This window comes from Oryctolagus cuniculus, chromosome 8 (genome assembly GCF_051225735.1).
Source record: "Oryctolagus cuniculus isolate XC-2025 breed Fujian yellow rabbit chromosome 8, ASM5122573v1, whole genome shotgun sequence".
NCBI lineage: Eukaryota > Metazoa > Chordata > Mammalia > Lagomorpha > Leporidae > Oryctolagus > Oryctolagus cuniculus.
Genome location: NC_142874.1, coordinates 127,438,530 through 127,451,531, shown reverse-complemented (window position 1 = coordinate 127,451,531; position 13,002 = coordinate 127,438,530). Strand labels below are relative to the sequence as shown.

At 47.3% G+C, this 13,002-nt stretch overlaps 1 protein-coding gene across 5 annotated transcripts in view; it reads right to left on the bottom strand.

The window, feature by feature from the left end:
• CENPC (centromere protein C) overlaps nt 1-13,002 on the bottom strand; it is a 98,463-nt gene that overhangs the window by 65,104 nt on the left and 20,357 nt on the right. For 2 of the 5 annotated variants that reach the window (XR_016212143.1, XM_008267802.5), the window contains exon 1: nt 1,314-1,600. The exons of 1 other annotated variant lie outside the window; for it this stretch is intronic. Coding sequence is in view for 1 of the 4 variants with exons in the window: in XM_008267802.5 (XP_008266024.1) it covers nt 1,314-1,331 (18 nt within the window). In the remaining 3 variants the exon portion in view is untranslated. Of the gene's footprint in view, nt 1-1,313; nt 1,601-13,002 lie in introns of those variants that run through there. 2 more of the 5 variants (XM_089302708.1, XM_089302706.1) reach the window with 2 other exon arrangements.

The window sequence follows — 13,002 nt, the reverse complement described above, 5'->3', positions numbered from 1 at the left end:
GGTCTCCCATGGGGTGCAGGGCCCAAGGACTTGGGCCATCCTCCACTGCACTCCCGGGCCACAGCAGAGAGCTGGCCTGGAAGAGGAGCAACCGGGACAGAATCCGGTGCCCCGGTGCCGGCGCCGCAAGGCAGAGGCTTAGCCTACTGAGCCACGGCACCGGCCAGATTATGTTTCTCAAAGCAAATATGATACAACAAATGGGGTTTCCCAAGCTCCATCCCCCCGGTCCCCGCTCCCCAGCACACTGACCTCTGGGGATGGAGGATTCTGCGTCCCGGGGACCTAAACTCGCACTACAGAAGCTTAGCAGCACCCCTGCCTCCACCCACTCTGGGCGCTGCAGCGCTCCCTCAATCGCCCTACCCCTCCCCGCCTGGGGACACCCTAAACTTCCTCTAGACGTCGACAAATACCGCCTAGCGGACAGCGCTGCCCTCCTCTGGGAACCACTACGGTGCAGGAAGGGCTGCAGACCCCCTGCCAACTCCCCTCACCTCGTCCTTAAACAGGGTATGGCACAAAGTCAGACCTTAGAACAGTGCTACACTTAGGACAGGACCTCCTCTCCCCCGGGAGAACAGCGTCACTGTTTCTTTTTCCCTGACCCTGCAGAACGTAAACAACGCATGCGCTCCTTGGAAACCTGCACACTAACCTACCCTTTCATGCACACTTAAGTTTACCCCCTGAGACATCACTAAAGGAGGGGATAGATTAGAAGACACCAGTGTAGGAAGAGACGATACGGGTTTTACATGTACAGGAACCATAAGCAACCTGTGAAAAGACAAAGCAAGGAGTCCAGACACACAGAAGTAAGATGTGCTTCCACCCACGCCGGTCCTAAGAGCTGCCTTCGGGGACACTTCATCAACAACCCATGTCCCACGAAAATCGGCCTCCAAAACCGCCCGCGAGGCGCAACGTTTTGCTTAAGTAAACGGGAAAGTCTGATTATCTCGAGACAAACTTCATCCTCCAGACCAGCCGGTCTGCAACGCAGGCGGACCTTCAGGCTGCTTCAGGGCCTGCACTCCGCGCACGAACGGAATCGGGGGAGGGAACGGAGCGAAGCTGCAAAGTGGAAACTGGATTTCCTGACGAGAACCACAGGCGCAGCCCCAGCTCCCCTCACCAGACCTTCAGCAAACAACGCAGTCGGTCAACTCCGGCCATCGGCAGCCGATCGCAGCGGACTGCAGACGCCCGCGCCGCTGGCCCGGCCCTGCGACCACCCCCCGCGCCCGTCCGACGGCTCCCCGGGCCCCAGCCGCTTTCCCGCAGCGGGCAGGGGCAGGGCCCACACTCACCAGCCCCGACGCCGCCATGTTCCGGCCCCGCTCCGCCCGCGCACGGGCTCCGAGGCAGACGCCCGCACGGGCCGCGGCTCGGGCAGTGTGAGCGCGGACCGACCCGGCCGCCCGCCGGCGACACTACCGCCCACGACAGCCCCAGAGACAGCTGGCAGCGGGCGCTCGCTGCTGCAAGCCCATCAAGGCGCGCTTCCAGAAGCCCCCGCGCGCTCCGGGGTTTGAAACGGACGGCACATGCGCAAAGCGTACGGCGCCGCCCAATAGTAAGAAAGCCGTTAGGGGCCCGCCCCTCCTTCCCTCCGCCGCGTCTCTGCGTTCCTCGCTCTCAGGCCTACGAGTGGCGCGGGCGGGCTGTTTTTGGGGGACGGCGGGGCCTCCGTGACTGTGCCACCCAGCGCCGCGTTGTGGCGCTGTTCCGGGCGTTTTCTTAACGATGTAATAGGAGTCTAAACTGCTCTGAAGACTTCCTCCTACCTAACTAGTGTGTGAAGTCTGGGACACTGTGTTCCATTGTTATGATTTAATAACTACAAGAAAATGGTACTCCAAAGAGTTGGCCTGCTGAATAAATTCATGAATCAGGAGTTAATGGTCTTTTAAAACTTGTACTGCTTTAACAAATGCTGTCACCTGTTGGAAGTTATTTACATATGTATTAGAGAAGAAAGAGGGGTTATGAACTCTGAAGTCCAAGTTCAAATGTCTGGCTTCTACTCTACTAATTGTCCGTTCCTCAATTCTCCTGGCTGTAAAATGGGAATAATATTGAGATTTTGGAATCAAATTCTGGCAATTCCTATGAATACTGGAAAAGAGGGGTTGCTGGGTTCCCAATCCAGCTTCCTGCTAATGCACCTGGGCGGGGGAGGGTGGCCCGCGGGCTTGGGCCCCACACCCAAATGGGAGACCTGGCTGGAATTCCTGGCTCCTGGCTTCAACCTGGCACAGCCCTGGCTGTTGTGGTCGTTTGGGGAGTGAACCAGCAGATGGGAGATATATTGCTCGCTCGCTCTCTCGCTCTCTCTCCCTACCCCCACCACTCTGTTTTCTGTTTTCTAAGTAAATAAATAAATTTCAGTAATAAAGCTATTATATCATTATGGAGGTGTTTTTTTTACTGTATGTGGCAATTTTACCAATTGGTATATATTATGTGTGTAATTGAGTGTTGTCACATTTGGAATAGTAAAGCTAACATTCATGGAAATATAGTACCTGTCGAGCTCTGTAGATGTTTCACATGCATTTCAAGCATATAGAACACCCCTGTGAGAGAGCCATGTTTCGATTTTATAGACAAGGGACTTAGGTGAGGTGCCCAAGATGATGCCACCACTATGCAGAGCTGGCTTTTAACTTGAAAACTCTGACTCTAGAACTCTTTTAAACTCTTTGTTTATTTGAAGGGGACAGGAGTGCACAGGGAGATCCAGGCTGGGCTGGGGCTGAGCTGGGGCCAAAACCCAGAGCAGGGAAGTCTGGCTAGGTCTCCCACTGGGAGTGGCTGAAACACTTGAGCTGTCACCGCAGCCTCCCAGAGTCTGGGTATGGAATCCCGGTTCTCCAGTATTGGACCTGGGACTCTTAACTGGCTTTCCAGCCACAAGGCTAAATGCCCACCCCCGGGACTGGGCTCTTAATCGCTACACTCTTTGCCTCTCAGTGAGAAATTTTAGCAAGCACAATCACAGATGTTAGTCCCACATGTAAAATTATATCCCACTTCCACCAGAAACAGGAACTTGCACAATTGTTTTGAGAAAGGTGAAATGCAACGGTTTTGCTGTTGTAGAATGCAGGACGCAAATGATGGTGCAGATGAAGCACTCGAGAGAGAAAATGGAGTGGCGTACTTGTGAAAACAGTCAGAGGAACTCCACATTTTCCAAAGAAATTTTTCAGCTCCATCTGTTCTAGTACAGTTGGCCAAAACCCCATCATGGTTTTAGTATGCTAAAAATAGAATTGCACATAATTTAGCACAACTACCAGACATAGGTAAGGAGTGTGTGTGTGTGTGTGTGTATGTATCAGTCAGTGATAGTATAGGTAACTAGATACATACAGAGAAAACAAAATATTCAGAAATTAAGTTTGGAAGGGAAGTAAAAATTGTAGCTACTTAGGACTTTAGGTCATTTAAAATTTGAAAATATTAAAACTAGTTCAAACAATATTTTATGTTAACTCCTTGACCTTCATCAAAGTATTTGGTTAACCAAGTCTCTTCAGTTGCAAGCTTCCATACAGAAATAGAAATCACAGCACAGAAACATTCACAAGTGAACTTAAAGTGAACTTAACCACTTAAAGATTAGTCCACATTCCATCCCACACCACAACATAATACAAGCATCTGTCCTGGTGAGTTGGATAAACAAGTTTTAGTACATTGGTGCAGGGTAGTACTCTTAGCAATAAAAACACTATGGATGAAGGGGCCAGTACTGTGGCATAGCGGGGTGAAGTCGCAGCCTGCAGTGTGCGCATCCCATATGGCACCGGTTCAAGTCCTGGCTGCTCCACTTCTGATCCAGCTCTCTGCTGCCTAGGAAAGTGGTGGAAGATGGCCCAAGATCTTGGCCCCTGTACCCACATGGGAGACGTGGACAAGCTCCTAGCTCCTGGCTTTGGATTGGCACAGTTCCGGCTGTTGCGCCCAATTGAGGAGTGAACCAACGGGTAGAAGACCTCTCTCTACCTCTCCTTCTCTCTCTGTGTAACTCTGACTTTCAACTAAATAAATAAATCTTTAAAAAACAACACTATAGATGAATCTCATTATCCTAAACAAAGCAAGAAGACATCAGTGACTGCACAAAAAGAAATCAGATCAATGGATGCCAAAGGATGGGGTTGAAGAGAAGAGACTATAAAGGGACATGAGGGAATGTTTTGCAGTGGTGGAAATATTCTATGGATGCTTATTATGGCGGTTGCATAGCTAGAAAAATACTTGTCAAAACTCTTAGACCCAGGGTGTCGCTCCCCCTCTTCGTGGAGGAACGACAGAGGACCCTGCGCAGTTCTTTCGTCTGCTCGGCCCTCCCCGGGTTTGCTGCTGGTTCTTCCCGGGTTGGCTACCGACCCTTCCACCTCCATGGAAGGGCGGTTCCCCCTGCCACTTTCCCCACTTCCGTGGGGGAGCAGCACACCACCAACCGGCTCTCTCGGGGGCTGCACAGGTGTTCCTTCAGATAGATGTTCCTGGTGCATGTTGTCTCTCTCCTCCTTTATAATCCTCTTCCACCAATCCCAACTCTGCTACCCACATGCCGAGTACGTTGCTCTCCTCCAATCAGGAGCAGGTCCTACAGTTTATTGGTTGAACTGGAGGCAGCTGTGTAGAAGCTGTTTCCTCCTCTCCCAGCGCCATATTGTGGGAGAGCAGATGCATAGAATAAGTCTTAATTCCAGTAACTTAGTCTAGTCTGATTTGCTCCCAGTTGCTCCCCACAGATCCCCCTTTCTTTTTATTTTTGGCGTTGATACACGCCTGTCTTCAGTGCCCCGCGGCACACACTCTGCTCTAGAGTTGCCCACAGGTGCTTACAAGCCCTACCAATCAGGCAAACCAAATCCGCGTCCTCTCTTCGCCATGTTGTGAGGAGGTTTTTAGGCGCTGATGCGTGCCTGTGTTCGGTGCCCTGCAGCGCATGCTCTGCTCTGCTAGAACTGCCTGCAGGTGCTTACAAGCCCTGCCAATCAGGCAAACCAAATCCGAGCCTTCTCATTGCCGTATTGTGGGGAGACTTATTGGTGTTGATAACGTGCCTGTCTTCGGTGACCTGCAGCCGCCCACAGGTGCTTATCGTCTTACTAATCAGACAGACCGAATCCAAGCTCTCTCATTGCCGTGTTGTGGGGAGGCCTTATTTTTCCCTATTTCTCTACCTCCGGGCATTCCTATTTCTCCTATTTTACTTCTATCTGCCAGCATTCCTATTTCTCTCATTTTACTTCTAAACTTCCCGCGGCTTCCCGGCGCCCGCCCTGAGGCTGCTTCTTGGTGCCTCCCCCACGGCGGCTTCCCGGCTCTGCGCCACTTCAGCCCGCGCTTCTCTCATCTGCGCGGCTTCCCGGCGCCCGCCCCACTTGTGCCCCGCGTGCTCTCTGCGCGCGGTGGCTTCCGCGAATCACACAGCCTAGCTCACGTTTCCGCCACCGGTATTCAGTCTAAGTTCCCCGGGCTAACCTGGCGAATCCAACCTAGCTCACGTCTGCGCCTTTCAGTTTGGCTTCCCGTCTTTTGCTCCCCGGGCTAATCTGACGGATTCCAACCTGGCTTACGCGTCCGCCTCTAGTTTTAGCTTTTCGCCTTTTGCTCCCCGGGCTGACTTGAAGAATCCCAAGCTGGCTTACGTCTCCGCCTCAGCCTGCCCCCGCAGCTTCATTTTCCCTAACATTTTTCTCTACCCAGTATGTTTCCCTAAGTTTTCTTCCAACAATATTCCCCTCTCATTTCTCCTGGCTTCTCCCCACAGTCCATATCTGAGTCTAAGTTTCTTCTAGGTTTCACTTTCACTTTCAACCTGCAGTCCGTATCTGAGTCTAAGTTTCTTCTTGCTTTCACTTTAAATCCTAGCTTTCAATCCTAACTTCTTTCCCACAGTCCGTATCCGAGTCTATGCCTAGGCTTTCAATAGCTTCTTCCGGCACCTTTTCTGTCCGGCTTTTCCCTAGGCTCTTCTAGTCTCTCTCTCCAGTATTTTCCCACTTCTTCCCGTTTCTTCCCTCCTAGGTTTCCTATCCTCTTCGTGGAGGAACGACACTAAACCCTGCCTAGGCTTCATATCCGAGTCACGGCACCATTATGTCGCTCCCCGTCTTCATGGAGGAACGACACAGGACCCTGCGCTGTTCTTTTGTCTGCTCGGCCCTCCCCGGGTTTGCTGCTGGTTCTTCCCGGGTTGGCTACCGACCCTTCCACCTCCGTGGAAGGGCAGTTCCCCCTGCCACTTTCCCCACTTCCCCGGGGGAGCGGCAAACCGCCGGCCGGCTCTCTCGGGGGCTGCACAGGTGTTCCTTCAGATAGATGTTCCTGGTGCATGTTGTCTCTCTCCTCCTTTATAGTCCTCTTCCACCAATCCCAACTCTGCTACCCACATGCCGAGTACGTTGCTCTCCTCCAATCAGGAGCAGGTCCTGCTGCTTATTGGTTGAACTGGAGGCAGCTGTGTAGAAGCTGTTTCCTCCTCTCCCAGCGCCATATTATGGGAGAGCAGATGCATAGAATAAGTCTTAATTCCAGTAACAGTCTAGTCCGAGTTGCTCCCCACACCGGGGGCCGCCTGCAGTGCCGGCATCCGATATAGGCACCGGTTCTAGTCCCGGCTGCTCCACTTCCAATCTAGCTCTCTGCTATGTCCTGGGAAAGCAGTAGAAAATGGCCCAAGTCCTTGGGCCCCTGCACCCGCATGGGAGACCTGAAAGAAGCTCCTGTCTCCTGGCTTCGGATCAGCGCAACTCCAGCCATTGCTGTCAATTGGGGAGTGAACCAACGGATGGAAGACCTCTCTCCATGTCTCTCCCTCTACCTCTCTGTAACTCTTCCTTTCAAATAAATAAATATAAAAAAAAAACTCTTAGAACTGTACTCTTGTAAAGGGTGGCTTTGTTCGCTACAAGTTATACATCAAATCTGGCTAGGGGAAAAAGGAAAAAGAATGGGAAAGAGGGAAAGGGAGGAAGGAGGGGAGTGAGGGAGACAGAGCAAACAAATGCACTGTGTAAAAACCAAGCACAGGGAGCTGTCGTTGTGGCCTAGTGGGTGAAGCCGCTGCCTGCAGTGCTGGCTTTCATATGGACCAGTTCTAGTCCCGGCTGCTCCACCTCCAGTCCAGCTCTCTGCTGTGGCCTGGGAAAGCAGTAGAAGATGACCCAAGTCCTTGGGCACCGGCACCCATGTGGGAGACCAGGAGGAGGCTGCTGGCTCCTGGCTTCCTCGCAGCCCCTGCCATCGTGGCCATCTGAAGAGTGGGCCAACAGGTGGAAGACCTCTCTCTCTCTTTCTCTCTCTCTCTCTCTCTCTAGCTCTGCTTTTCAAATAAATAGATAAGTCTTTAAAAAATTAAGTTAAAAATCATGTGGAAAAAAAAGCATGCAATTCACCATCAGAGTCTGATTCAAAACACAGAGCAGCTATAAAAACATTAAGCAATAAGTGGAAAATGAAAACAATTGATTATCAGACGACATCAGAGAATTTTAAAATTTTCTCAGGTATTATAACAGAGTGACTTTATGTAATGCAATGTCTTTATTTTTATAACACAGTTTTAAAGTGTTTAGAGTTAAAATGTCAGGTGATGTTTGCAAATACAGTGAAATGGCTCATCCAAAAGACTAAGGGGCTGGTGTTATCGCTCAGCGGGTTAAAATGCCACTTGTAATGCTGGCACCCCTTAAGGAGTGCTGGTTCGAATCCAGGTACTCTGCTTCTGAGTCAGCTTCCTGCTAACACACTTGGGAAAGCAGTGAAAGATGGTCCAAGTTCTTGGGCCCCCGTCAGGTGTGGGAGAACAGAATGGAGTTCCTGTCTCCTGGTTTCAGCCTTGCCCTGACTTGGCTGTTGCAGCCATTTGGATAGTGAACCCCCAGATGGAAGATCCCTCTCTTACTCTCTCGGTCACTCTGCTTCTCAAGTGCATAAATAAATAAATAAATCATTTTTAAAAAGAGAGACTGAGATGAAGAAATATGGCAAAACGTTAATTGCGGATCCTAGAGGGTGAATATGTAAGTGTTTAGTAATACTACTCTTTGAGCTTCTCTGTATGTTTGAGATCTTTCATAGTCAAATTGTGGGAGAAGATGACACTAATAAAATGGTTGAAAATTTCTCTAAAATATTTGCAAAATATCTATTATTCTGCAAAATCCAAAATGAAAAGTTTAGCAAATTACTATCATACAGTGTTGTTAAAAATTATCCCATAAGGGCCGGCGCCGTGGCTCAATAGGCTAATCCTCCACCTTGCGGCGCCGGCACACCGGGTTCTAGTCCCGGTCGGGGCGCCGGATTCTGTCCCGGTTGCCCCTCTTCCAGGCCAGCTCTCTGCTATGGCCAGGGAGTGCAGTGGAGGATGGCCCAGGTGCTTGGGCCCTGCACCCCATGGGAGACCAGGAAAAGCACCTGGATCCTGGCTCCTGCCATCGGATCAGCGCGGTGCGCCGGCTGCAGCGGCGGCCATTGGAGGGTGAACCAACGGCAAAGGAAGACCTTTCTCTCTCTGTCTCTCTCTCTCACTGTCCACTCTGCCTGTCAAAAATAAAAAAATTAAAAAAAAAATGTTAAAAAAAAATTATCCCATAAAAAAGAACCTGTTCTAAAAATTACAACATACTTGCAATTGCAATGTAAACTTTGCTGAAGTTACATAAATTTACTTTTACAATTTTGGCTTTTATTTTATAAACATAATTTTTTATTCTTTATTGCCAAGGATTGGTCTCTTTGTTAAGCAGATTCACCATGTAAGTAGTCTTTTCAGACAAAATTAGCCTCAGATAGAAATGTACTGGATGCTAATAGCCTGCTTATTAAATGTGCTTATAGTTTGCAGGTAGGTGGCAGCAGTGTTCACAAAAACAGAGCTCACTACGCAAGGAATTATTATTCTGCAATGAGTCCTTTTTTTTTTTTTTTTTAAGATTCATTTATTTATTTGAGAGGCAGTGTTACAGACAGAGGGAGAGACAGAGAGAAAGGTCTTCCATCGGTTGGTTCACTCCCCAAATGTCTGCAACAGCTGGAGCGGGCTGATCTGAAGCCAGGAGCCAGGAGCTCCAGCCAGGTCTCCTATGTGGGTGCAGGGGCCCAAGGACTTGGGTCATTTGCTGTTTTCTCAAGGAGCTGGATCGGAAGTGGAGCAGCCGGGACTCAAACCGGTGCCCATATGGGTGCAGGTGGTGCAGGTGGAGGCTTAGCCTGCTACACCACAGTGCGGGCACCCCAATGAATCCATTATGAAGCGCTTTGTGAATTAACTGACCTTTGCATTTTCCAAATTACCTTTGTCAATCATTTGATTCTCAGTCACAATTATATTCTATCATTGTACCTTTTGTTTCTGTTATGCCGATTACACAACTGGTAACACTATTCTGTGGGTCTCTGTTCTCTGTCCTACAGTTTACTTACAGTTAGCTTGATTCTCACCTCATTGAAAGCACATTTTGATTTTTGAAAGTTTAATATAGTTCTGCATCATAATTTTAGCCTTGCAAAGACTTAAATTACTTTGAACGAAAATTGGCAAATAATGTAGGACTCGGCCTTTCAATTTCAGGCAGTCACTGCTTTGCAAAGTAGAACAGGGCAGTCAAAATTACCATGCAAGCTGCAACCATGCAAACCCAACTTAATCAAGGTGAAAAATTCTGACTGCTCATGACCTTAAACATTTTTGTCAAAACATTCACAACTCTCTTGCTGTCAGTTATAAAGTGAAAGAGAAATGAAAGACATAATAAAACTCATATTTAATACATACTTGTATTCAAGTTGTAACTTGAAGCATTAGAAACATTGAGAATAAAAGTGTTTTAGTTTTTTTGTGAAAAAAGGAAAAAGAGGGGCCAGCGCTGTGGTGCGCCAGGTTAAGCCGCCATTCGCAGCCTTGACATCCCATATGGGCACCGGTTGGAGTCCCAGCTACTCCACTTCTACTTCCCTGCTAATGTGTCTGGGAAAGCTGTGGAGGATGACCCAAGTGCTTGGGGCACCCACGTGGGAGACCCAGCTGCAGCTCCTCGTTCCTGGCTGCAGCCTGGCCCTAGCCATTGTGGCCATTTGGGGAGTGAACCAGTGGATGGAAGATCTTCCTTTCTCTGTGTATTTCTGATTTTCAAATACATAAATAAATCTTAAAAAAAAAGAACAGAAAAAGAAAAAGCTATCAAGAGTAGTCTGAACAATGACTAGCTTCATCTCTCCTGTAACACTGAAACAGAGTAAGCATCTTATGTTAAAGTGCTGAACTTGCATCATCTTAAATTGTGTATACAGAGAGCACAATATTTGTGAATTCAAGCATCTATAGACAATCATCAAAGACAAAATGCCAAAAGTGTAGTTTGCAGACAGTATCTGAAAATAACTTTTTTTTTTTGACAGGCAGAGTTAGTGAGAGAGAGAGACAGAGAGAAAGGTCTTCCTTTTCCATTGGTTCACACCCCAAATGGCCGCCGTGGCCTGTATGCTGAGGCCAGCGCACTGCGCCAATCGGAAGCCAGGAGCCAGGTGCTTCCTCCTGGTCTCCCATGGGGTGCAGGGCCCAAGCACTTGGGCCATCCTCCACTGCCTTCCCGGGCCACAGGAGAGAGCTGGACTGGAAGAGGAGCAACCGGGACAGAACCAGAGCCCTAACCGGGGGTAGAACCCAGAGTACTGGCGCCACAGGCGGAGGATTAGCCTAGTGAGCCGTGGCGCTGGCTCTGAAAATAACTTTTTAAAACATGGGGAAATAGAAGACAAACCAAGCAAAGACATATGACAAAAATTATGTGGTTTCAACACAGTGAAAATTTGTCTGAAATCCAAAAGTACTCATGTTAGCAAAATGAAATTGGAATAGGGACCCCCTTCAGTGTTAGGATAACTTTTCACTTATTCTATAGACAATAGGAGCTCAGGGCTCAGAATTCGAAGTAGGTAGTTTAGGCAAAAAGAAATATACTACCAGGCATTTATTAGCATGCAGAATTGTTGGTGGGGGGGACTGTATTTTGGGGTCAGAATGAGTCCCAAAGACACTGCCGAACTAAGCCACGGTTTTTACAGAGGTGAAATGAAGAAATGAAGCAAATGAAAAACTGGGAAGCTGATGCTAATGCTGCTATCTCTGACACCATTCTGATAGTGTGTAATCAGGAAGCCACTGCAGTTACAAAACCGCCACATTATAGAAGCTGCCAGAAATAAGAGCCCTCTAATGACTGAGAAGCCTCCATACTGCTTCTGGTTCCAGAACCACATCACACGTAATAAGATACGCACCAGGAAAACAGATGTCCGATGGCTTGACTATCTACGTCAGCATAACTAGTGATCAGAAGCACTGGTGCTTCTGATAATACTGCCAGGGGAAAAAAATCAGATGCCCACATATCATGCTTACCTTTTCTTTGGGAAACAAAAAAAAGGCAGCATAAGAATGAATTCTGCCTTCTTCCTGCCTTGCCATGTATATTGAATGCTTTTCAATCCCCACTGCAGATAAATCTGGGAAATGTAGTGTCCTGCTTTTCAGTCTATGACAAAGGATGGACACCAGAAGTGATAGGAATGCATGTTAAGCACCAATCCACCTTATTCCCTGAAGAAGCATTTAAAAATTTTAAGGGAAAGTCCCTTTTTAGCAGGGACTTAACCTTTGTATATATTCTGTTTGAAATGATTAAAGTCTAATTCATTTTCACTCTACTCCCAACTCTCTCTCCATTCTTGATTTCCAGTTTCAATTAAAGCTACCATTATTCTACAAGATTCCTAGCTTGGAAACTAATATTGTGTATTTATTTGGCATCCAAAAACTGTCAATAGCAAAAATGACATCCTACACTACAAAAATATTGTGAGCATATAACTAAGAAAAAATTGTCCTAGGAGTATCTTTATACAGTACTGCAAATTATAAGGTTAGCAAATTAAATCACTCTTTCAGAGCTTCTAAGTTCACTCTGAGAGTAATCATTTCTCACCCTTTTCTCAGTTCCAAAACACTTCAGGGAGACATTTTGGAATGATAATGACCCACTTTATCAGTGACTCTTAGCTATAGAGGGTAGGAAACACCATATTATCTTTCTTAAAATCTCTGAGGTTGTTACAATGTGCACTTACTCTGTCGAAAACACTTTGCAGTGGTCATTTGACGCAGCAGTTCAAGTACCACCCAGGATGCCCACATCCCGTATCAGAGTTCCTGGATTTAAGTGCTGGCTCCACTCCGATTTCCAGCCTCTTGCTAATGCCCATTCTGGGAGGCCACAGGCGATGGATCAAGTACTTGGGTTCCTGCAGAACTCCAGAGTTCTGTGCTCCTGGCTTTGGTCTGGCCAGGCCCTGGCTGTTGTGGTCATTTGGGGAGTGAATCAGGGGATGAAAGATTTCTCTGCATGTCTCTCTCTGTCTCTGTTTCTCTGTGTATGTGTCTCTCTGCCTTTCAAATAAATAAGTAAATATTAGAAAAAAAGAGAGAGCAATGATTTGTTCCAGGAAGAGTAATATAAAATTGCTCCATAATAAAGACTATATTAGATTCATGAGTCAGCTTTAGCTAAGAGTATTCTGGATAGTGTTAAACTTAAAACTGCATTTTTCAGTTATGGCTTGTAAACATAAAAGTTTTTGATTTAAATATATTCAAGATCTAGTACAATGTATTATAATGCATGTGGCAATAAATCATCAATAAATATTAAGTAAAACAAAGGTCAGAAATTTGGAAATACTAGAGAGCTCCTGTTCAGTCTTGATGATTGAATCAGTTCTAACAAATGGATACGAAGCTATTTTACAGAGCCTTAACTATCATAGAGATAGGCACGAATGGTACCATAACATAGATAAATGTAAAGAGCACTGAGATTTTGTTTTATGAGTTGATCTTACACTTCATCCAAAGTCATTCAGTTGTGTTTGCCAGATAAACTGATTTATAACAAACTCTTGTGGCATAGA